Genomic DNA, 25,734 nt, shown 5'->3' with positions numbered 1-25,734 from the left:
CTCTCTACCTTTTCACTTTTATAGTTCTGACATTTAAACGACCCGGCGGTGTGTTTGACCTCTCCGCTCCGCGTCCTTCGTGTATCCCATATATTATCTCTGTGTTCTCATCGCGTTAATGGGTGTGATTGAACAGTCATTCTAACCTTCCTGTCCCCTCCTGTCTGTCTGTCTCTCGGTCTGTCTCCCCTCCACAGTGACCAACTACAGCAACGTGGTGGAAGCCGGCTCCGAGTCGGACGATGAAGACAAGCTGCACATCGTGGAGGAGGAGGGCAGCCTGCCGGACGGGGCCGACTGCGACAGCACGCTGCCTGAGGACGAACACAACGGGGAGCACGGCTGGGAACAAGGTGAGGCACAGGGACAGGCATTCTATTCTATTATCCCAATGTTTTTCTGTGGCTTTCGCCTTTATTTTATATTTTTGAGTGGTGCAACCACTCCAAGGAACAGCAATGTCCGTGTCCGCCTATGTGTTGGTTCAACCGCCTATGTGACGTTAATGAGCATGAGTATGACTATTAGTACCAGTAGGGGCGCTGTTGTGCCAGAAACAGAGAGAGATAGTGCTGTACTGTTGCCTGCTAATGAGAGAGAGAGAGGAGGGGGGGGGGGGGGAGAGGGGAGTTTCACCACTCAGTTCACACGGGCGTGATTTTTTTATGGAGGAGAGAGATGGGGGGGGGGGGGGAGACATGCAGTAAAGGCCGTCGGGATCGGGAGTCGAACCCGCGGCACACTGCCAGACTGGATTACCAGCCAATAAGGTGCCTGGACTGCTGAGCCACGGCCCAGGCCCTATTCTATTATTCTAAGAGCAAACCGTCCACTTTATGTGGCAAAGGGTGGATATTACGACTTATGGAGTTACATAAAAACACGCAGGCACGTTTATTATTTCAGCGTTCACATACCTCAAACTCAACTGTAAAATCATACTGTAATCAAAATGATTCCCCCGAGCGCGGCTGCAGCTCACCGCTCCTTTGGCTGCAGCTCAACCGCTCCAGGAGAGATGGGTCAAATGCGGAGAACAGATTTCACTGCGTTGACGTGTGTGACAAATGGTACGACTCGTAACAACATTCCCGACTGGGGTCTCTACTTTCTGCCCACCGTGGCTCCGCCTCCTTCATAATTCCTGCCACTGTTAAACGCCACTTCTCATGCAACTCCCTGCATTGACCTTAGCCTAGGTGAAAATGAAGTCTGAGTTAAGAATTGTCCCGTTGACATCCGTGCGCCGCCATCAAGTAGCCCCCCAGCCCTTTGTGTCACGGTGAAACAAAGGTGTACGGAAACAGGTACTGCACGCCGTGGGTTCCACACTAAGGCAGGAAATGTGATATTAAAACCAGGACAATGCCAGCCACAGCCAGAGACCTTCAAGTACAACAAAAACTGTCCCGCAAAAACCAAAGGGCCTAGAGGAGTACATAATGTGACCGGTGGGCATTTGGGCGGGGGCCCCGCCCTGAACTTGTCTCTACCTCAGCTCACATACGTGGAAGTGACATCAGCGACAGCACCCACCCCCCCACCCCCCACCCCCACCACCACCACCACAGGAAGAGTTGACGTCACTCCCCCCCCCCCCCCCTGGCACAACAATGCCAGGTGTTGAAGGATGTCGGTGTTTCAACCTGGGCCCAAGGCCGCCCTGCTGTGTGTGTGTGTGTGTGTGTGTGTGTTCCTGTGGATGTGTGGTACATGCATGTGTTCATGTGTGTGTGTGTGTGTGTGTGTTTGCTTGCTGTGGTTCTGGGGCCCGTGCCAAGTACAGTACTAGTGTGACGGGTCCACATGTAATGTAATAAGACACTTTGACTGGACATGTCAGACGCTGAACGTGTTTATTTTGGGGCGTTGCTGCTGCCCGTGGGTTTGGCACCGCTGAGAGACGCGTTATAGGCCCAGGCTAAAGGCTGAGCTCTCGTGCTAGCATGATGATTAGGCAAAGGGGGCAAAAAGTAAACACGAGTGAGAAGGTCCTGCAGTGAGCTATATCGGGGGGAGGGATTTTATGTTATGAGTTCAGTCAAGTTCCTGTCCAAACGTCTGCCTGTTGGCCCTTTGAGGTCAATATTAGATTGATTTTTAGGGTCATTTAGATTTGTTTTTAGAATCTTGATATATTATACTTTTCAGGCATTGATGCACGAACACACACACACACACACACACACACACACACACACACACACACACTCTGGTATACAAGAACACCTCTCCCCCACAGGCTTGTGTTGCCATTTTCATCACCATTATCCCATCTCCACGGCCCTCTCCATCTGTACCCTCCTTGCAGAGCAGAGAGGGAAAGTTGCAGGAGAAAAATGTCATTGGTTTTGGCCGGGCCCCGTGAACATTAAACACTTCAAAAGCATGAGTTATACTGAGACAGCCCAGAGAGAGCTGGCCCCACGCCACACTCCAGCCCCATCAGTCACATTTTCTTTCACTTGTGCCTAGCCCTCCACTCTCTCTCCCTGATTTCTGTAGGCTAATAAAGCTCTCTCTCTCTACTACTACCAATACTTTATTGGCATGACAAGCATTCTTATATTGCCAAAGCATTACAGAAACAAAATAATAAATTATGCATAATCAGAATCAGAACAAATAATATAAACAAGGCAAGGAAAAACAAACAAAATTACATTGATCTATTAATTGTAGTAGATATAGTGTTCACCCATTGTCCCTCATTTTGTGGCAGGCTGATACATATTTTGCTGCCAACCTGGAACATTCAGCTTTTTCACCTAATAAGTAGGGGATTGCCTGGATAGAGTATGTTCATATTTTTCACATGCAGTCAAGAAGTGGAGCTCTGTCTCCACCACTCCTTGTCTATATGTGCCTGTGCCTTTCTCTCTCTCTCTCTCTCTCTGTCCTGGCCAGTGTTGTTCCCCCAGAACAGTCCTGGCGTAGCCTTGAAAACCAACCACCACCCACTAATCTTCTCCTCACTCTGCGGCCCGGGTTTAGCTCGCTCTAAATTAAAGCCTCAACGCCCCCTTTCCCCCTGCGACGGACGACTCCGCCGCTCCGAAAAACCCGAAAGGTGGTTTTTCAAGCACGTCGCCATCAGTCTTCTCCTCCCTCCCTCCCTCTCTTTCCCTTTCATCCTCCCCTCTCTTTCTCTCCCTCTCTGTTTCTCTTGTCCCGTATAATGCGTCTTGATTATAAGGTATCACGGGCCCCCCGTTCGCTGTCATTACCCATTCACTTCTAAATGATTATCTGCAGCCTGGTATATCGGAGCAGTAAACTGCAGCCTGCCGTCCACTAAGGACAGGCTGGCTGACTCCCCGGGGAGGACAGAGAGGTTGGCCTTCATATATATGATGAGCCCTGGAACGTGATTACATCCCAGAGACTAGGCAGGCATAGGGTGGAGTCGCTGAGTCTTTACACTGCGTGTGAGCGAGCAAAGACACTTTAATGACAGTAAGAGGCCACTTTAAACTAGTCGACTTAGTGACGCACCGTCTGGTATAATTTATACATACAGGCAAGGTTGTGAATGAAGTCACTAAAGCTATCCGGTAAAAATGGGAAATCCAAATTATTAACCCATTTTGACCTGAGATCAGATTCTAAAAATGTCTTCTACATCCTGACAGTTTTCTGAAAAAGCTATGTTTCTATGTCAGTCGTTCTTCGAATTTTCAAAAATAGCAGACCTACGAGTGGCGCGCTACAAGCTTGTAGATCTGCTATTTTTTAATAGCTAAAGCATAACATAATGCCAACACTGACGTATATATTGAAGCAAATCCGATGATATACATACAACAACACATGGCCTTTTCCAAAGCATGGCTCACAGTGAAACACAGAACACTCAAGCAGACGATGGTTTCACAGGGAGGACACACAGTCACAGGAACACCTACATTCCTGCGTGGATTGTGTCATGTTCAGATAAATTGGGCCACCCTTCTTGCACAGGAAGGAAGACTCTCCGGGGAGGAGCTGGGAAAGCTGTCCTCCAGACCCACAGAGACTAGGAGTGTGATAGGAGGAGGAGGAGTGAGCAACACATGGCCGAATAAATCACCACGATACCGAGAAGATTATTCTCCATCTTATTTCCTGTTGTTGCTCTAGAAGTAGCAACGTCACTCGTTGGGAATATAAGATACTTAGCACATTTTGGACTTTGGAAAAAAAAGCATCTAAATCCTAACATTTTTCTGAAAAAACATGTTTCTATGTCAGTGGTGCTCAACCTTTTTCATGCCAAGGACCACCAGAATTATCTCTATTGGGCCACGGACCCCCATCTCAAAATATGTAGTTCCAGGGACCCCCCAGAAGGCAATATTTTAGTTAAAAATGTTCTCTCTGAAATATATATTCAAAGATTTGCGCCACATTTTCACGACTTTAAAAAAATAGCAGACCTACAAGCTCATAGCGCGCCACTCGGTGGCGCGCTATGAGCTTGTAGATCTGCTATTTTCCAATAGCTAAAGTAGAACAGAATGCTTGAAACACCAAAAGGGGTTCCCGTCCCAGAATGGGTTAAGGGGCGTTATTGAAAGTCCTTATCAGTGACGTGTCTTCACTGTCTCTCGTCCCCCCATCCTCAAAACAAAAGAGAGAGAGCATGGAACCTATATGGACGGGTCTGGATGCTCTATCGCAGGAAGCAGGAGGGGGCAAAGGTCAGACAAGGCAGGAAGTGCATCATGGGATGCCGTACCGTATCGTGTTACAGAGATCAGAGTAATGTAGTAAGAGAGTGGCGACACGCTTTGATCTCGCCCGCAAAGCTCCAAAGTTCCAAACATTGCTCCTATATAGAGCACCGAAGTCCTGACGTAACTCGCTCATCCCGACCATTCCCCTGGTTCGCGGAAGTGATTTCTCTATGGAGAATAACATGGGGTGATCTTAATATCGTCTACTATAAGCGTTGTGGTCCAAACATAAACAAGCTGTCTCGGCGTTATTGTCAGGGAGGTGTCTCTGTATCGTTTGCAACAGTCAGTCACTCATATATGATACAGTCTGCTTCTAGCGAAAATGTAACTAATTCAGTAGCAGTAACATTAGCGTTTTCTCTCAGTCAGTTGATTCTTCATATCCATATGAGTGAAGCGGCCGGGGTGACATGTTTATTTTTCAAACACAGTTGTTATATGAGGCGATGTCAAATCGCCTCAATGGGGATTACAATGCAACTAAACAAATACATGAACCTGGGGACTGACGCCCTCTACTGAAAGTGACGTCAGACTTCGGTGCTCTATGGCTGGAACTATTCCATTGAGATTGAATGAGCACTTCCGCATTCCATTGTTACAATGAGAGTCGACGTTGAGTGTCATTACTCTCTCACTAGATTACTCTGACAGAGACATAAGCATAAGAGTAGACGGAGGAAGGAGGGAGGGAGAAAGAAGAGGAGACAGATTGTTAATGAGAATAGCCTTACAAAAGAAATCTGGGACAACCTCTCGGGACAGTTTTGGGTTCCTTTTCGGCCCTTTTAAAAATACTAGAGCGGTGCCCATCCTATGCAGAATGATGTCAGAACAGGCCAGCTCCATATACTGTATGGACACTGTGGGCAGGGGCCCAGTCCAGAGCCCGGGCAGAGGCCTTTTTTGGGGCGGTTCTGGACAACCGTTGGACTCCGACCGTCTCGACACCGGGCACTGGACCCCCTGTGGTGGCGGGGTGAAACGCGTGTGTCGAATTTAGTCGGTCCGGCGAACGGTTCCCGAGTTACGTGGATTACAGACGTACAGACGTATAGGTGGTGTGTTTATAGTTAAGATTTGACACGCATTACGTGCAGCCGTGCGTTCACAGCCGTGCGTAACTAATGGCCCGTGTGCCAGTATGAACCCTTCTGGCCTCAAGACGTACTTCACACAGACCTGAGAGGGAGGGAGACACACACACACACACACAAGCACTGCAGAGACCCCCCAGCCAGGGAGCATACCTTCCTCATACACACACACTCGACATTCCGGATGTTGAGAGAGGGGGGGTAGTTTTCTTTCTTTTCTTTTTATGTCGCTCTAGCAAATTGATTTTATGTTACTGCAGGCCGCAACGCATCTATAAGACACAACTTCTAACCTGTGATTCACTGATTGCATGGATGGGGGAGGACAGAAAGCTGAAACAAAGATGTGAACATGCATGTGAACAGAACAGGGCCTATGAAGTCATTCATGCCCAGCGACGGCTCCAGGAATTGTGACTGGGGGTGCTGGCTATTTAGAGGGGGGGTAATGAATCATGGTTTACATAGAAGTCAGTCAATTGGGCTTGTTTTGAGGGGAGCCTGGAGCCGTCCCTGTTCATGCCGTGAGAAAAAAGTATCGGGTCGAGTCGGCAGACTGTCTCCAACTGAATAATCCAACAATCCCTCTCTCTCTCTCTCTCTCTGCACCCGTCCTCTCTCTCTCTTTCTGTGCATCTCTCTCTCTCTCTCTCTCTCCCTCTCCTTAGCTGTAGCAGTTCCATTCTCTCTTCGTCGATTACGCCCACACATATCTCCAGCACACCTCCCCACTTGTCCTATTGGCTTGCACTCTCTCTCTCTCCCCCCTCTCTCTGTATCTCACACACATACGCACGCACGCACTCGCACGCACATACATTACACACACACACACACACACACACACACACACACACACACACACACACACACACACACACACACACACACACACACACACACACGTTGGCTGACGTGTGTGACGTGTGTGACCACATTCTCTCCCTTCTCACATGTTTTGTTTTGTGGTGGGTGGATCCACAAAACATCTTTACTAACCATAGCAACAAATGATCCACTCAGTGGCCTGTGTGTGTGTGTGTGTGTGTGTGTGTGTGTGTGTGTGTGTGTGTGTGTGTGTGTGTGTGTGTGTGTGTGTGTATGTGTGTGTGTGTGTGTGTGTGTGTGTGTGTGTGTGTGTTCCGCATCTGTGTTAAGGTGCACCGGAGGAAGCTAGCGTTCACTGGGCCTTGCTTCGACACATACTGTCGGGCAACACATGTTCCACCTCTCCAAGCAGAACACAGCTGGCCTAGTCCATCAACACACATTCACACACGACACATGCACGCACGCGCACACACACACACACACACACACACACACACACACACACACACACACACACACACACACACACACACACACACACACACACACACACACACACACACACACACACACACACACACACACACACACACACACACACACACACACACACACACACACACACACACACACACACACACACACACACACACACAATTCACAATCCTCTGACCTCAGCTGAACAGTGAAGTGCTAAACCTCATCCCAAAAGCTTTCTCCTCAATAAGCCATCTCTGTATCAACACACCACCAGTAGTTGAACTTTACTTTTAGCCCGAAGGTTCAGCCCTGCATGGCTGCACAGCTTACACACCGTAAATTATGGTGCCCGTACACTTCCCTATATCATGCAGGAATAACATTGTTTCTTTTTGTTTTTATCTGCGACACGCTACACTCCTGTTCCGGTATCCACTTCAGGAAGCTCTTTGAGGGCAGAGAGAGACGGAAAGAGGGGAGAGGAAGCATTTGTATACACCCTAAACTAGATCTGTCCTCGGGTTACAGTTCCTACCGTAAGCCCCGGCTCAGTAATTAGCGCTCATTAGGCTAGCTGGCTACTATAGGCTTATGTGATCTCATTTACCTTGGATATTAACCCATTTAGGCCCGACGTCGACATCTTGTGTTTCTGTATCAGTGGTGCTCAATATTTCATGTCAAGGACCCCAAAAACTATATGTAATATGCCTCCGCCCCCCCCCCATCTGAAAATATGTTGTTCCAGGGACCTCCCCAGAAGCAAAGATGAGTTCAAATGTTCACTCTGTAATAATATATATTCAAAGATTTGAGGCACATTTTCACGATAAAAAAAAAATAGCAGACCTACAAGCTCATAGCACGATCTATGAGCTTGTAGATCTGCTATTTTTCCAAAATGGTTTAAGTAGGCTACAGTTTGAAGGCCAAATGTGTGTGTGTGTGTGTGTGTGTGTGTGTGTGTGTGTGTGTGTGTGTGTGTGTGTGTGTGTGTGTGTGTGTGTGTGTGTGTGTGTGTGTGTGTGTGTGTGTGTGTGTGTGTGAAACAGAGAAACAGAATACAGTATAGCGCTTCATGTCAGTGTGTGTGTTTATACAATACAACAATAACAGAACATGTAAATGCAACTAGTTTACCTGCGCTGTCATCCGCCACAATAGATGGGGGCAAAGGTTCATCATCTAATTATCAGTGTTGTGGCCTCAACAAACTCTGAATCGCAACAACCCTTTCAGTTCTTACAAAGAAAGAGCTCCTCCATGCTAATTCGTTTTCCCAGTCTTTTGTTAACCGTGGTATTATTCAGCGTAGTTTTTTATTCTCTCTCTCTCTCTCTCTCTCTCTCTCTCTCTCACTGTACACCTCATTCCATGCTGGTGAACATCATGTCGTGATCGCGCGCCGAGGCTCATCCATTAATCATTAATGACACCGGCGGAGGCTTTTTATGGATTATTATCAGCACTAATCCAAATGTTCTGTACGTACATACAGTGCACGGTGATGTTAGTTAACACAACAAACAGGCCTGTGTTCGGTAATGAAGGACTTTACGGTGCCAAAATTATAATTATGCTTTCCTCTTCTCTCTCTCTCTGTGTGTGTGTGTGTGTGTGTGTGTGTGTGTGTGTGTGTGTGTGTGTGTGTGTGTGTGTGTGCGTGTGATCCCAGTGAGAGAGGAAGGTGCGTCAGACGGTGAAGATGACGTCAGCACTCATACAGACGTCCTGATGGAGGAGATGCTCCAGCAGGGAGACACCGCCGTCATCTACCCAGAGGCCCCCGAGGACGAGGCGCCGCGCCAGGGGACGCCCGAGGCCAGCGGCCACGACGAGAACGGTACTGGTTGGCAAAGAGCGCACTATATTAACCACAATAACCACTGGTGTACTGTACAGCAGTGGTCCCCAAAGTGGGCTCCGGACCGGCACGTTAAAATTACCACCGCTGAAGTGCCCTATGAGCAAGGCATTGAACCCCTACCATGAAATGTTCTATGAGCAGGGCCTAGGTGTAAACAATTTCTTGAGCTTATAGTCCAGTCCAAAACATATACCTTTCCTTTTTTTACACCAGTGGTACCACAACTTTTTCATGTCCCAAATTGACACTAATCAGCCCGCGGACCCCCATTTGAAAAGATGTCAGGGACCCCCATAAGAGAAGATTTTTACGGCTCTAGTAGTGATTCTCAACAAGTATGATTTCAAGGACCCCCAGTTTGACATGCATTAGGCTACGGACCCCCATTTAAGGGCACTTGAGGGAGTTCCAGTGGTCGCCAGCTAAATGATAGTTTGGAACCAAATGGACCCTTATGGGTCTGGAACTCTGAGGCCCCTTTTCCACCAGTTGGTTCCCAATGTGAACCGGTTCAGTTCTTTTTGGTTTTTAGTCCATGAGCCAAAGCTCCAAAATTGGAACGTTAATATTGAGTAGGCAAAACCAAACCTATATTAGATTGTTATCACCATGAAACTTCCCCAATTGAGTACTTACATGAAGGCAATGATTTATTATATTACAAATTTTACATATTTAAATATGCAAATGAGGCATTATGTAGGAAAATATGCAAAATAATCAAAAATATGAAAAAGGTACTACTGTGGAAGGGTTATCATGTATTAATTTACTTGTATTGATCCTATAAACAATTTAATATAGGGTATAGTTTGCCCACCCATTTTGGAGCTCTGGCTCATGGACTAAAAACCAAAAAGAACTGAACCGGTTCCCACTGGAAAAGGGGTCTGTGAGTGTACAAATGGAACCAAATGGACCCTTATGGGTCTGGAACTCTGAGAGTGTACAAATGGAACCAAATGGACCCTTATGGGTCTGGAACTCTGAGAGTGTACAAATGGAACCAAATGGGGTTATGACGGGTCCATTAAATGGGGGTCCGTAGCCTAATGCATGTCAAACTGGGGGTCCTTGAAATCATACTGGTTGAGAATCACTGCTAGAGCCATAAAAATCTTCTCTTATGGGGGTCCCTGGCATATCTTTTCAAATGGGGGTCCGCGGGCTAAGTAGTGTCAATTTGGGGGTCCTTGACATTCTATGACCACAGTTACACCCACACAACCTGAACTTTGAACATTCAGTGGATTTTCTGTCGGTCGCCTGGGATTTTCTCTGTGTGTTCTGAAGCCTTTTGAGCTACAATGAAAACAGGCAAAATGCCCTCAACAGTGCCATCTGCTGGCAAATTCCTATATGTCATGGGATTTGTGGACTGTTACTATAATATATCACAGTCCACAGGAAAATCAGAGCACTTGTTCTACTGAACTAGTACTGAATCAACTGAATGTTAAAAGTTCAGGTTTTTTGGGTGCAATTGAGCTCAGAAAACAAGGACAATTACAAAAACTTCGATCCCTTTAATTTATTTTTTACTTTACTGGAGTATTTCCAATTTCCAATTCCTTTTATTTCTACTCCACTGCATCTCAGAGACGAATATAGGCTATTATGCTTTTATTTCACTACAATTATTTGAAAGCTTTAAAGCTATAATAGTTACTTTATAGATTACAAAACATATATTAACCATTATATATTTCGGCTATTTGAAAATAGACGATCATACAAGCTCAAACAAAACAAAAAAAGCATCCAGGGAACACCATAATCTGCTTGGCACATTAGCCCATTTTGGGGCGGGAACCCCTTTTGGTGCTTAAGCTATTTAAAAATAGCAGATCTACAAGCTCATAGTGCGGCACTGAGTGCCGCGCTACGAGCTTTCTTTTTGAAAAAAATACATAGAAAATCTTTGAATATATATTCTTCCAGAGCGAACGTTTTAAACTCAAATCTTTGCTTCTGGGAGGGGTCCGTGGCTGGAACAACATATTTTCAGACGGGGGTCGGCGGCCAAATACATATATTTTTTGGGGGTTCTTGACATGAAACTCTTTGTCCTTTTTATCATTCATTCATTTCTTAAGAGCCTGCCCAGGGACTACAGATGAAATTTAGCTTCGGCTTACTCTGGCCCATTTACATTGATGTGAAAACTGACACGTTGATTAATGAGCTTTGTCCCTGTCAAATAAATAAATAAATAAATATTGAGCACCACCGATACAGAAACATTACATTTCGACGTCAGGCCTAAATGGGTTAATGGGGGTGCTGGAAATGCTATTTATACAGTGCATTGTTTCCAGCAGTGAGGCTGCCGAAACAGAAAATAAAACATAACAACCCAGAGGGCTCACTTGGATGGAGCCGTGCGCTAATAATACACAACACTGAACACAACCCCATCGTTTCCACCTGAAAGCTCTCTCACCCTTTACTGCCCCCACCTGGTAATTACCCTCCCTCACACCCTTTACTGCCCCCACCTGGTAATTACCCTCCCTCACACCCTTTACTACCCCCACCTGGTAATTACCCTCCCTCTGGGCATCACTCTACCTGCTACCCCTCTCTCTCTCTCTCTCTCTCTCTCTCACCTCCTCAGGTGTGTGAACTCCACCCCCGTTAGCATCATTACGCCACACAGCAATTTGTTAAGTGCAACACAGCTGGGGCCTTTATACGGCTCAAGGGCTTTTGGCTTTTACCTGCCCCCCCCCCCCCCCGCCGTCGAATGAGGGGAAATAAACACAGGGGGGGGTGGGGGTGGGGGGGTGAGAGGAACGGCAACACCTGAGTAAATGTGGCCACGTCTGTCTGTGCGGAGCGGTATGACTCACCGCTACCTAAATTGTACCTGGGCGATAATGTGTGTGCGTTCCCATCCGCCGTGCGCTCTCACCTGGCCCTTAGGGAGGCTTAATACATCACCTGTTAACAAAGTAATGCTTTACCTGTGTGGGAGCTTAGCCAGGCAGAACAAGCCTGCCCCCCCCCCCACACACCCCCCACCCCCCCTAGCTCGAATCTAACGGGTCCGTTTTAGCAGCTTGTGTTCTATACGTGTGTCTTTTCATTTCTAAAAGACTTTGAAAAGACAACAGAGAAATCACGTGACACGACTGCTGATGACTTATTTTTCACCACGGAACACTATAGTTTCAAACCTTGCTCACAATGGTAAGCTCTATGCCTATGGGTGTTTGTGTGCGTGCGTGCGTGCGTGTGTGTGTGTGTGTGTGTGTTTGTGTGCGTGCGCGCAATCTGTGCATGCGTGCGTGCGTGCATGCATGCATGTGTGTGCACGAGTGCAGACTACGCTGATAATGACAGGGACTTTTATCAACTTTTATCCGCGGGGTTACCTGGGTGCTGTTTACCTGTGGGGGAGGATCTGTGGGTTATCGGTGAACTCACAGAGCAGTGTTACAGTCTGTCTATCTGTGACATCAAAGGGCCTTCTCTCTCTCTCTCTCTGAGCCTCTGAGTGGACAGACAAGACAACCCCCTTTAAACTCTTACACCGTTCATTTAACTCTGAGACTTTCAACCAACACTATTCTGAACTATAGTCACACGCGCATACTATACTGTAACCATATTATCTCACTCCTCCTCCTTCTTCTTCCATTCCAGGCACTCCGGACGCATTCTCCCAGCTGCTCACCTGCCCGTATTGCTCGCGCGGCTACAAGCGCTACAGCTCGCTGAAGGAGCACATCAAGTACCGCCACGAGAAGAGCGAGGACAACTTCAGCTGCTCGCAGTGCAGCTACACCTTCGCCTACCGGACGCAGCTGGACAGACACATGACGGCCCACAAGACCGGGCGAGACCAGGTATGGACAGTATACAGTTACAGTATAGCTTATATACGTTATACAGGAGGTTAGTTAGGTCATTAACCCACAAGACTGGGCGAGAGCAGGTATGGACAGTATACAGTACAGTACAGCTTATATACGTTACGGGAGGTTAGTTAGGTCATTACAACAATATTGAATTTAACTGCTATAGAGGGTATGCCGAAAGTTATGCAGGAACGCCTACTGAGTGGCAAAAAACGACTTTCTGGCCTTGATAGCCGATAGATCCAGACAGAAAAGTCTGATTGCATTAAACAATGTTAAACTCGCTTTGCCACTCGATGTGTCATTCACTTTAAGCATGTGCATACCCTCTATTTAAACCACAATTTCAACTTTTGGGTTTTCACAATTGTTTAGAAAATGTTCACTAATAGCATCTACAAGCTCACAGTGTATTGCAGCATACCGTATGCCGTGATCGAGACAGACTGTTGACTAACATCAAACAAATTCAAAAGGACAGGAGGTTGCCGTTTTTCAATAACAAATTATAAAATAGGCCATGAATGGTTAAAAACTTCAGGAGGGTACATTGAAAATAGCCAATCTACAAGCACTCAACGCATCATTCTCGGCTATTTTCGGCTAAGAGATTGCTTCAGAGGGGAAAAAGTACAGTGCCAAATCAATTATAGAAGTAATTGTGTTCTATTATAGGATTAGGAGAGTATACTATACATACTGCATCAAAACTCACTTCTGTTTGTTGTCCCAACAGATGTGGAATTAACACACAAGCAACTTGCAAAAAAAAAAAAAACAATCAAAAATAACTTTGGTCCTTGATTGATTATTGGCGACTTGCTATCAGTTCAAAGGCCATGTTTTCACTGCGGTCTCTGAACAAGCACTCTCTCTCTCTCTCTTTGTCTTACAGAGACACGTCACACAGTCCGGAGGAAACCGGAAATTCAAGTGCACTGAATGTGGCAAAGCTTTTAAATACAAACATCACTTGAAGGAGCATCTGCGAATTCACAGCGGTAAGTCCAACAACCTCTTGTCACCCACTAGCGGCATTCAGCGTGTATGTGTGTGACTGTGCTGCGCGTGCGTGTGTGTGTGTGTGTGTGTGTGTGTGTGTGTGTGTGTGTGTGTGACTGTACTGCGTGTGTGACTGTGTGTGTGTGTGTGTGAGAGAGAGCGAAAGAGCTGCCGTAGTTATTGAGATGACTCACTGCCATAATTCTCTATTGGCCACAGATGGCTCAATAACCCCCCCCCCCCCCCCCCAGCCCGGCCCCGAAACAACATATTTATGTTTTATTATGTTTTAGCCAGTCCCGTGTATTTTAGATCGTACTCTCGGTGGTGTTTCAGTGCATTGTGTGCTCCTTCTTAATGTGCCATAACTGTGTTTCTTTTGGCATTATGGGATAGCAATTAGAGGGGCATTTCCCCACGGCGCCGTTCCATCAGCGTTTAAGCATCATTGAAATGCATTAGAGCTCTTTCCTGCCTTATAGCTCAGCTCGCCCCATTCACTAATGGAACTTTTTGTGTCTCTCTCTCTCTCTCTCTCCCCCTCTCTCTCTCTCTCTCTCTCTCTCTCTCCCCCCACACACACTCTTTTCCTCCAACAGGGGAGAAACCCTACGAGTGCTCCAACTGCAAGAAGCGCTTCTCCCACTCCGGCTCCTACAGCTCCCACATCAGCAGCAAGAAGTGCATCAGCGTCATCTCGGTCAACGGCCGGCCGCGCTCCTCGGGGAACAACGCCAAGGCCCAGCAGGCCCAGCAGTGCCCCTCCTCGTCTCCGGGGGCGCCGCCCGGTGCCGGGGGCGCCTTACCCCCCTCCCCCGCCCTCCTCCGCAGCCAGCTGCGGGACAAGCTGGAGCACAGCAAGCCGCTGCAGGAGCAGCTGCCCCTCAACCAGATCAAGAGCGAGCCGCTGGACTATGAGTACAAGCCGGCGGTGATGATGACGTCGGCCTCCGTCGGCAACAACAACAACAACAACAACAGCAACGTAGGGGTCTTGGCCGGCGGTGTGGCGGCGGCGCCCCATCTTGGTGGTGCCGTGCAGGCGCTGGTCCTGCCCGGCGTGGGCCTGGTGTCGCCCATCAGCATCAACCTGGCCGACCTGCACAACGTCCTCAAGGTGGCCATGGACGGCAACGTGATCCGCCAGGTTCTGGAGAACCACGGCAAGCTGGGCCTGGCGGGGGCCGGGGGGGCGCTGCACCACCACCAGCACCAGCTCATCCCCATCAGCCTGCCCATCGTGGGCCAGGACGGCACCACCAAGATCATCATCAACTACAGCCTGGACCCCAGCCAGCACCACCACGTCCAGCTGGCGCCCCACGACCTGAAGAAGGAGCTTCTTCAGGTGGCCGTGGCGCTGCCCGACACCGCCACGGAGCTCGGCAAGGCCCAGAAAGGACCCGAAGACCTCACGGTCAGCAGAACCGCCTCCAGGGACGTTGAGATGAAGGGCGTTCACGAGGAGGGGAAGACCACTAAGACCTGTCTCCTGTGTGATAACTGTCCCGGAGGGCTCCACGCCCTCAAGCACTGCAACAAGGACGGCCTCAGGCTCAACGGAGCAGCTCTCGATAAGTCAGAGTCCCCCATCGCCGCCCTGCTGGCCGACGGAGGGCTCTGCAACCAGCCCAAGAACCTCCTGTCCCTCCTCAAGGCCTACTTCGCCCTGAACGCCGAGCCCACCAAGGACGAGCTGAGCAAGATCTCCGACTCGGTCAGCCTGCCCACGCACGTGGTCAAGAAGTGGTTCGACAAGATGCAGGAGGGTCACATTCCCCCCCCGGGTGCCCCCACGCCGCCCTCCGAGGAGGAGGAGGAGGAGGAGGAGGACGCCTGCGAATCGAACAATGCGGTGTCTCTGGCGCCCGGGAAGGCCAAGGGGGCGTCGAGTCCCTCGGGGACGCACGGCAGCCCCACGGAGGCCACCCCGGCGGAGGTCGACGGCGCTCACAGCTCGCCGGCCTCCCCCTCGCCACTGAACCTAACGGCCGGGGGTCCCCTGTCCCCCCAGAGCACTACTACAGAGGGACCCCTGGACCTGTCCCTGCCAAAGTCCGCCGTCGCCGCGGCCAAACGCCTCGTCCGCTCCTCCGCCCCTTCCTCCGGCTCCGCCAATCAGGACGAGCCCTTGAACTTGACGTGCATAAAGAAAGAGGCGGTGTCGCCACTCTCCGCCGTGGGCGGGGGCCACTCCGTGCCCGTCTCGCTGTACTCCGGTGCCAACCACATTAGCATAATGACCACTCAGCTGCCCACCCTGGTGGCCATCACCGACCAGAGCCACGTGTCGTCGTGTTTACGGGCGCTCGGCCACGGCAAACAGACTATCCTCATCCCACAGCTGGCCTACACCTATACCACTACCGCCAGCAGCCCCGCTGGCACCATGACCATGGAGAAGACCATCCACCTCAACGGAAGCATCAAGGTGTTTATCTTTACATTCCATTGACCGTAGTGATGTCCAGTTGAATCAGAGCCATGCCTCCACATTGCTCAGAGTAGCTACGCACGCCACAAGTTAGCAAAGGAGGAAGTTAGACCTAATGTTTTCCGCATGAATAAGCCATCTTTAAGCCATTTTGACCCGAGATCAGATTCTAAAAATGACTTCTACATCCTGACGGTTTTCTGAAAAAGCTATGTTTCTATGTCAGTCATTCTTCCATTTTTTTCAATAGCTAAAGCATAACATAATGCTAACACCAAAAGGGGTTCCCGCTCAAAATGGGTTAATTCTTTGGTAATGTTGCAGCAGAAACTCGGCCCAGTATACATGGGAGTCTGTTGCACTGACCCGAGTTCCTCTGGAGGTGTGCCACACTGGAACGAGTCAAGGCCCAGCCTATCCAGTTAACTGATAGCAGCACTAGAACGAGTCAAGGCCCAGCCTATCCAGTTAACTGATAGCAGCACTAGAACGAGTCAAGGCCCAGCCTATCCAGTTAACTGATAGCAGCACTAGAACGAGTCAAGGCCCAGCCTATCCAGTTAACTGATAGCAGCACTGCATGTTCCTCACACTGGAACGAGTCAAGGCCCAGCCTATCCAGTAACTGATAGCAGCACTGCATGTTCCTCACACTGGAACGAGTCAAGGCCCAGCCTATCCAGTTAACTGATAGCAGCACTGCATGTTCCTCACACTGGAACGAGTCAAGGCCCAGCCTATCCAGTAACTGATAGCAGCACTAGAACGAGTCAAGGCCCAGCCTATCCAGTAACTGATAGCAGCACTAGAACGAGTCAAGACCCAGCCTATCCAGTTAACTGCAGCACTGCATGTTCCTCACACTGGAACGAGTCAAGGCCCAGCCTATCCAGTTAACTGATAGCAGCACTGCATGTTCCTCACACACAGCAACGTCGGCTGTTTGTTTGGAATCAATTGGGTTTTCCAACCCCACCCCCTCCTTTTCAGAGAAATCTGACAAAAGCCTTTAGTCCAGACCATTATCACACGCTGTTCAACACTTATCAGGAACGTGATGGATACAATAGATCCAGAACCATCAGAAAGCCCAAATCAATAAGTCATATACAGAAATGTCAGAATTCATCTCTTTGTAAAAATGATAGCCCTTAATAGTTGTTCATTTGGTGGACACCTAATGGGGCCATAATGATGGATCCAGGTCTCTCCGTGGGTATGAGCGATCTCGCTCATGGGCTGTCAACCCAGAAGACATGAGGCTTGCACTTACTGCTGGAGCCTTCTATCGATCTGTTGGAATCTGTTTAAACCAAGCTGCACCTCGGCCTGCACCATTGATTTATTGTTGTTGTATTATGCTTTCATGTTAAGTGGATTGGCACAGAACTCCTGCCCTGTTAAAAAGAACTTAGCAACGTATATGTATATGCAGTATCAGTTCCTTAATAATGTCCCACGCAGCAAAAAAAACAAAGAACTCTTATTATATGCTGGCTCTATATTTTAAGTTTCACAATATGCCAAAATGTTTCATATAGTTCGGTCATTTAAGGAAGCTATCAGTGTTCTCAGCAATGTGCTTGTGAGTGAACAGTAACACGGTATGAGCGTTGGAGTTGCCTGGGCCACGTTGAGTCATGGCCAGTTTTTCAGGCCCAAAGTGAAAACAAATGAAGTCAAACGAGCCGTTGTGTGTGTGTAGGTGATTCGGATCTCACCAGGGTCTCCAGAGAGTTCTGTAAGCAGGATGTGTGCACGTGGGTCGACCCACAGCAGAATTTCCTGTCTCACACACACACATTATACAGTCTCTGACTACCTTCAGAACCATTTCTCTTGGCAGGGCTTTATCACATTTCGATGATTCATTCAGTGGCGTGCACAGACCTTTAGAGGGGCAGGTGCTCAAGTGAAAAAAAGGGCACCTTGTGCAGCGCATTTTGGGGCGGGAACTCATTTTGGTGCTTTAGCTATTGAAATATATTAATCGAAGAAACACTGACATAGAAACATAGCTTTAGATTGTGGGGGCCTAAATAATAGAAGCGTTTTTTTATCAAGATTTGATCAATGTCACCATGGTCCACACACTACACGTAAAAAAAATAAAAAATAAAAAACTAGGGGGTGCTCTAGCACCCCCTAGTTTTTGTGTCTATCTGTGCACGCCACTGGATTCATTAATATCATTCATTTTCCTTTTTTTTCAAAATGAGTTTATAGCACAGGCAGACTCTTCACATACTAGAGAATGTCTGAAATAAGTGTCAGAAACATGTAGCTAAGTGTAATGTTAGAGACCACAGAAGTGAACCTTTCAAGCCTGTTTTCTCAACCTGCTGTTTTCTGCAAGACATCACTCTATAAGCCATATCTCCAAAACGGGTGGGTCAAACTGAACAACCAATATCAAACAACCAAAAAATCCAATGGCAGTCCCTCAGTCTAATTTAGTCAAATATGGATATAATATTGATACTAGAGATGTCCTGATCAGGGTTTTGTTTTTGCTCCCGATCTGATTCCTGATCATTTTGACGATGACACGATCGGCCCCCGATTTCCGATCAGAGATGGTTACCTTAGTCGTTTCGTTTCTCTGACCTCTCTCCCCCGCCCCCCCCCACCCCCAGGAGGAGAAGCAGGACACCAGCTCTGTGTTTAGTTTCTCTGACCTCTCTCCCCCGTCCCCCCCACCACCAGGAGGAGAAGCAGGACACCAGCTCTGTGTTTAGTTTCTCTGACCTCTCTCCCCCGTCCCCCCCACCCCCAGGAGGAGAAGCAGGACACCAGCTCCGAGGGCGTGTCCACCATGGAGGAGCAGAACGACTCGGACTCCGGACCGCCCAGGAAGAAGATGAGGAAGACGGAGAGCGGGATGTACGCCTGTGACCTGTGTGACAAGATCTTCCAGAAGAGCAGCTCGCTGCTGAGACACAAATATGAACACACAGGTACAGTAGAGTACAGTACAGTGGCATGCAGCAGTGCACCCTGGGAGATGCAACAACGCCCATAGTGGTCAGCTCAGTGGCCTTGTGGTTAGAGTGTCCGCCCTGAGACTGGGAGGGCAATACCTGGCCGGGTCAAACCAAAGACTGTAAAAATGGGACCCAGTGCCTCCCTGCTTGACACTCAGCATCAAGGGTTGGATTGGGGGTAAGTCCCTGCGACATACTAGCGTCATGTCCAGGGGGTGTACTTGTACATCAAGCTGCCTCACGCTACAGAAACAGGAGACAGGCTCCTGCCCCTATGGGCCTCATGGCTACAGAAACAGGAGATAGGCTCCTGCCCCTATGGGCCTCATGGCTACAGAAACAGGAGATAGGCTCCTGCCCCTATGGGCCTCATGGCTACAGAAACAGGAGATGGGCTCCTGCCCCTATGGGCCTCATGGCTACAGAAACAGGAGATAGGCTCCTGCCCCTATGGGCCTCATGGCTACAGAAACAGGAGATAGGCTCCTGCCCCTATGGGCCTCATGGCTACAGAAACAGGAGATAGGCTCCTGCCCCTATGGGCCTCATGGCTACAGAAACAGGAGATAGGCTCCTGTCCTATGGGCCTCATGGCTACAGAAACAGGAGATAGGCTCCTGTCCTATGGGCCTCATGGCTACAGAAACAGGAGATAGGCTCCTGCCCTATGGGCCTCATGGCTACAGAAACAGGAGATAGGCTCCTGCCCTATGGGCCTCATGGCTACAGAAACAGGAGATAGGCTCCTCCCCCTATGGGCCTCATGGCTACAGGAACAGGAGATAGGCTCCTGCCCCTATGGGCCTCATGGCTACAGAAACAGGAGATAGGCTCCTCCCCCTATGGGCCTCATGGCTACAGGAACAGGAGATAGGCTCCTGCCCCTATGGGCCTCATGGCTACAGAAGCAGGAGATAGGCTCCTGCCCCTATGGGCCCCATGGCTACAGAAACAGGAGATAGGCTCCTGCCCCTATGGGCCTCATGGCTCGGCAAGGCCACTTACTACCATAGTGGTCAGGAGGTGCGTGCACGTGCACGTGCACAAGGAGGAAGTCGATCGGCACACCGTTTTGAATGCTCCCAAAATAATGTATTGATGTTTTCGATCCAACACTGTTGTGTAGAGACATATAGGGCTAAACGTTGACCTTGCACTATGACCTTGACTGATTTTCAAATCAATCAATCAATCAATCAATCAATCAATCAATCAATCAATCCTTCCACCAATTCATCTTATGTCCAATGTATCACTGTGTGACAGACAAACAAGCAGACAAAACAATCAAACAAACAGACGCCAGCGATTACAGCACACAGCATGCAGCTCCACTGGGTGTGGGTGTATTTAAAACACACCCTGCCGTGTTCCTTCTTCTCTCTCGTGTGTTCCTGAGCCTACGCACAACGCGCAGCCTTTAAACAGTTTTCTGAAATACCTCATGTTTCTGTATCAATCAATGGTGCTCATATTTCACGTCAACTTGTCAAATTATATGTAATTGCCCACCGACCCCCATCTGAAAATATGTTGTTCCAGGAACCCCCCCCCCAGAAGCAAATATTCGAGTTAAAAACGTTCGCTCCTGAAAGAATATATATTCAAAGATTTGTGCCACATTTTCACGATTTTTCAAAAGATAGCATGGACCTACAAGCTCGTATAGCGCGCCAATCGGTGGCGCGCTATGAGCTTGTAGATCTGCTATTTCTCAACAGCTAAATCATAACATAATGTTTACAACACCAAATGGGTTAAAACGGGTCGACGCGACTGACTGGAAACGTCTCTCTCACTATCACTCAGCGCTGAGCCGAGCGCTGCTGGGAGAGAGAGAGATGACTCAGGGTCGAAAAGCGGAGGGGGATTTCCACACGTTGCAGAGTTTAGCAGCGCTTTGGGTGGACACCCGCCATTCCAGCATAGGTATTACTCAATCTCCGCACAGAAGAGGTCTGAGAAGGTCTTTTTCCGCCAACTCCCCACCTCTACCCTGGCAGCTACAGAACCGTATGCGTATACACACATGTGAAAGAAGCCCTGAATGTTGCAACAGGCGTGCTCTGCTAGTGATTTGGAGCGCTCCGAGATGTGTGTGGATGTATGATGGCGTGGGCCAAGCCCAGGTCAACTCTCTCTCCCTCCCCCTTGCTTTATTACTGCGATACCTGGCGAGCGACTGCGGTTTTCGGCTCCAGATGACCTCACCTACTAGGACTGAAACTGGCCGTTCCCTGTGTGTGGATAAAGTGGCCTTGAAAAGCCTTTCAGGCACGAATGTTTGTTGTGGTTTCTTGTTGTATTGTTTTGGATTTATTTTCCTTGGATACGTTGATGATGGATATTATGGGCTTTCTCAGGCATTGGCAGCACCGTTAAGCTCTCGCATTGCAGCCACGTGGGGGGAATGGGGGGGTGGGGGGTCTTCTTCTCTTCACCACATGTGCTCTATTTCAAATCAGCGACCTCCATCCTGTTGCCTGTGTTCCATTGCAGAGACGTTACGTTACGTCTAGTTGTTTACGATGTGTTTTATTCTCTCGCCCTCCGCAGGGAAGCGCCCCCACGAGTGCGGGATCTGCACGAAGGCCTTCAAACACAAGCACCACCTGATCGAGCACATGCGCCTCCACTCCGGGGAGAAGCCCTACCAGTGCGACAAGTGCGGCAAGCGCTTCTCGCACTCGGGCTCCTACTCCCAGCACATGAACCACCGCTACTCCTACTGCAAGAAGGAGGCGGGGCAGGGGCCCCGGGGAGAGGGCGCGGGGGGCCAGGAGAGCCCCGAGGAGGAGCCGGAGACCAGGGAGGAGGACATGGAGACGGCTCTGAGACAGTCCTCGCCTCCCCCGTCCCACGTGGACTCGGACGACCGAGGGAGCAGCGCCCGAGAGGACGAGGAGAGCGAGGAGGAGTTGGAGGAGGAGGAGACGGAGGAGACGGAGAGCGGGGAGGCGGCGGTGAGGGGGGAGGAGGAGGAGGAGGAGGGAGACGACGAGGGCGTCGTGGACATGGACGATATCCAGGTGGTGCAGATAGGGGACGAAGGGGGAGACGAGGAAGACGAGGAGGAGGAGGAGGGGGGGGAGGAGGGAGAGGGGCGGAAGGAAGACATGGATGAAAACGCAGAGAGAGAGGACATGGAGGAAGGGGTGGAGAGCGTAGTGGTGGGGGCAGAGGAAGAGGAGGAGGAGGAGGAGATAGGCATGGAAGTCAAGCAGGAGGAACAGAGAGAGGAGGAGGAGGAGGAGGCAGACACGAGGCAGGAGGAGGTGCACGACGAGAGCGGCCAGGTGGAGAACGGAACCGGAGAGGAGTCTGAAGAGGGGGTGGTGGAGGAGGAGGCGGAGAAGGAGGAGGCCAGGGTGGAGGTGACGGCGGCGGAATCAGGGGAGGGAGGGGAGGGGGCGGAAGGCGGCGACGCTGGCGAGGTCTGTGAAGACGAGAAGCCGACGCCGCAGGAGGAGGGAGCAGAAACTGAATGACGGAGCGGCTAAAGCCCGTGTTTATGACCCTCTCCCTGACGGAACGGAATCAGTCCTCCTCTCTCCCCTCTGGAGAACGGAGGCCAACGGGATGAGAGCAGGAGACGCACGTCGTTCTCGCTCGCTCGGACAAAAATGCGTTTCAGTTCACTACTGTGTAGAAACCCAGGTGTGCCTGAACAAAATACTAGTGACTTTACTGCAGGATAACGTCTCACTTATGTGTGTGTCTATATAACGGTATATATATATATATATATATATATACACACACACCTAAGAAAGACAAAAGAAGACAAACGTGAATTTTAACGATGAAGGAAATGCATTATACAGACTTTGGAAGCTAGAGCCGACATGTTTTAGATAATGTTTTATTACTAAAACAAACTTTGGGTCTTTTCTTTTTATCAGTGTTACTAATTTTATCATTCATATTTTAACCTTTAAAAAGCTGTACAGTTGGGAGATATTTCTATAACTTTTTATTGCCAATGAACAAGGAAAGAAAAGAAAAAAATAAATCAGTATTTTATTAAGTTGGAAGGATAAAGAAAAAAAGAGAAAGTCCTGTGCACTACAAGTGGCTTTGGTTTACCTATGGATGGAACAATTGAGTTATGTCGTCTACCCTTCAGTATTACCGCACTATAGAGTTACCAACGCCGGCAAGCTAGCAGACATTGTTACTACTAGCATAGCATTTTTTTATTTTTGTTTTGTTTTTAATGGATTATGAGCCTTAAGGAGAAGAAAGAAAGAAAAAAGAAAGGAGAGTGTGGGATGGGTCCGTTGAGATATTCATGTTCTGTCTGGTTTACTTTTAGACGACAGAGGTACATATATAGCGTTCATGCGTTGTTCTCAAGGTGGCGTCCATTTTCTTTTGATTCACTAAATCAGTGTTACATGTCCAGAATGAAGGGCGGGGGGGGGGGCGAGGGCAGAGAAACAACTCGCCCCTCCCCCTCCCTCCTTCCAATCCTTGACCACCCCCCCCACTCCCAGCCTTATGCAAAAAAAAACAGAACACGAAGACGAGTAACATGCATATCAAAAGTGCCATTGAATATTGCTGTTGAATATCTTATAGCAGCTGCGGTCAGAATTTGCCAGGGCCACAGATTTGATTGCAGCTCAAGCTGTCAACTAATAAGCCGATATACTGTTGATTTTGGCTCACCACTAGACCTGATATAGAGTAGAACTGTAGTGTACTGCATATTCATGTAGATTTTTACTAGACAAGTTAATTACTTCTTTCTAAATCAGAGCAATCAGTGACTAAGAGGATTTTATGATGCACATATTTTCCAATGGGCGATGAAGTATGATTTGTAACTGTAAAGTATTATTGAATCCTGCTTTTACAAAGTGTACCTTTTACCCCATTACCCCCCCCCCCCCCCCATCCCCTCCCAACTCCCCCGTTCAGTGCACTTGTTTAAAGGACCACTTCACCACTTTTCAACCTATCCTCATTAATAATCATGAAAAAATGGTAACATTTTTGTGTGTCTCATAGGAGGGCTGTGGGCAGTTCAGAAACCGTCTTCCGGTGACATCATCGAAGGGGAATACAAGCTAATAAAAACTGCAGGCTTTCTAGTCCTGAAAAGTTGCAATGCGAAAATGGAAGCCATCGTTCTCACGATAATGAAAATCTAAACATTAAAAACACTAAAACACTAAACTGCCCACAGCCCTCCTATGAGACACAGACTGAGTAGAAACAAATCGTGCCATTTTATCATGATTATTAGTGAGGACCTATTATATGAAGATAGGTTGAAAAGTGGTGAAGTGGTCCTTTAAAGCCCAATTCATACCTCGCAGCATGACAGCGTATAAAGACAGCGAAAGTAGCAGACCCACAAGCTCACGATGTGTCGCGGATGCGTCGCAACGTGAGCTCGTGGGTAGGCTTTTTTTGGCAACAACGACACTGTCGTGCAACGGGGCATAAATTAGCCTTAATGACGTTGTGAAATGCTCTCTCTCTTCAGGTAGTTACATGTAGGCAAAATATGAATCCCAGGACTTTAATTCAAATGTTTTTGTTTTACCTGTCAGTATTAGTTCTTTTGGATCTTTTGTTGTTTTGAGTTTTTTTGTGTTGTTTTATGTTGAGTTTTTGTTGTGTGTACTGTATGTTTTCAGCAATGGCAGTATTATCCAACCACGCCTCCCCCCCCCCTCACGTTGATATGGGTATGTCTGTCTGTAGTTATAGAAACTTTTATATTTATGTGTCTTATTTTTTTACATTTCTTTATGGTTATTTATTACACTATGTAGTGTACAATACTGTAGTTTGTATTAATACGATAATATATTTTAGTATGAAGAAACAAAACCTGTCAAAAGGCGAGTGAGTGACTACACGAAGCTGGAAACAGTGAGATTCTGGGCACTCATAAGTATGGTATTTCGAACAAATGGAAGTATGATATATATATCAAGCAAATGAAGTATTGGTAATAGCATACAAACCAATAATGTATGGAATTTTGAACAAATGAAGTATGGGTATTTCGAAACAAATGAATGGAATTTCGAACAAATGAAGTATGGGTATTTCGAACAAATGAATGGAATTTCGAACAAAGTGAAGTATATGGTATTTTGAACAAATGAAATATGGAATTTTTGAACAAACTTTGTTTCTCTCGGAAAAGAAAGGATCAAAGGCGCATCCTAGATCGGAACCTGTGTGACCTCTCTTGCATCCATTCTCATTCTCGTTATTTTTCTTTCTTTTTTTTTTGCCAGTCGCCCTCCCTAATACAAAGCTACTGAACTTTTGAGAAAAATAATAATAATAATTGTATGTGTAATAGCATGAGTGTGCCGTTGTATTGAAGGATGATCCTTAACCACAAGAACTACCCAACCCCCCCCCCCCCCCCCCCCGCAAGCCAAATTAATATTGACCTATGTTCTTATACCTTTTTATTTGGTGCCAATTTG

The 25,734-nt window shown here is 48.2% G+C and overlaps 1 protein-coding gene across 1 annotated transcript in view; it reads left to right on the top strand.

Moving 5' to 3' along the window:
- zeb1b (zinc finger E-box binding homeobox 1b) overlaps positions 1 to 22,764 on the top strand; it is a gene marked incomplete at its 3' end in the record, with an annotated part of 79,159 nt that extends 56,395 nt beyond the window's left edge. The window contains exons 2-8 of the mRNA XM_083777657.1: positions 198 to 353; positions 8,802 to 8,969; positions 12,642 to 12,844; positions 13,752 to 13,857; positions 14,458 to 16,289; positions 19,069 to 19,249; positions 21,833 to 22,764. Of these exons, the coding sequence (XP_083633783.1) occupies positions 198 to 353; positions 8,802 to 8,969; positions 12,642 to 12,844; positions 13,752 to 13,857; positions 14,458 to 16,289; positions 19,069 to 19,249; positions 21,833 to 22,764 (3,578 nt within the window). The remainder of the gene's footprint in view (positions 1 to 197; positions 354 to 8,801; positions 8,970 to 12,641; positions 12,845 to 13,751; positions 13,858 to 14,457; positions 16,290 to 19,068; positions 19,250 to 21,832) is intronic.
- Between the last annotated feature and the right edge of the window lie 2,970 nt (positions 22,765 to 25,734).

The sequence above is a fragment of the Protomyctophum parallelum genome, assembly GCF_964188405.1.
Source record: "Protomyctophum parallelum genome assembly, chromosome: 12".
NCBI classification, from domain to species: Eukaryota; Metazoa; Chordata; class Actinopteri; order Myctophiformes; family Myctophidae; genus Protomyctophum; species Protomyctophum parallelum.
This window is presented reverse-complemented; position numbering and strand designations above follow the sequence as displayed.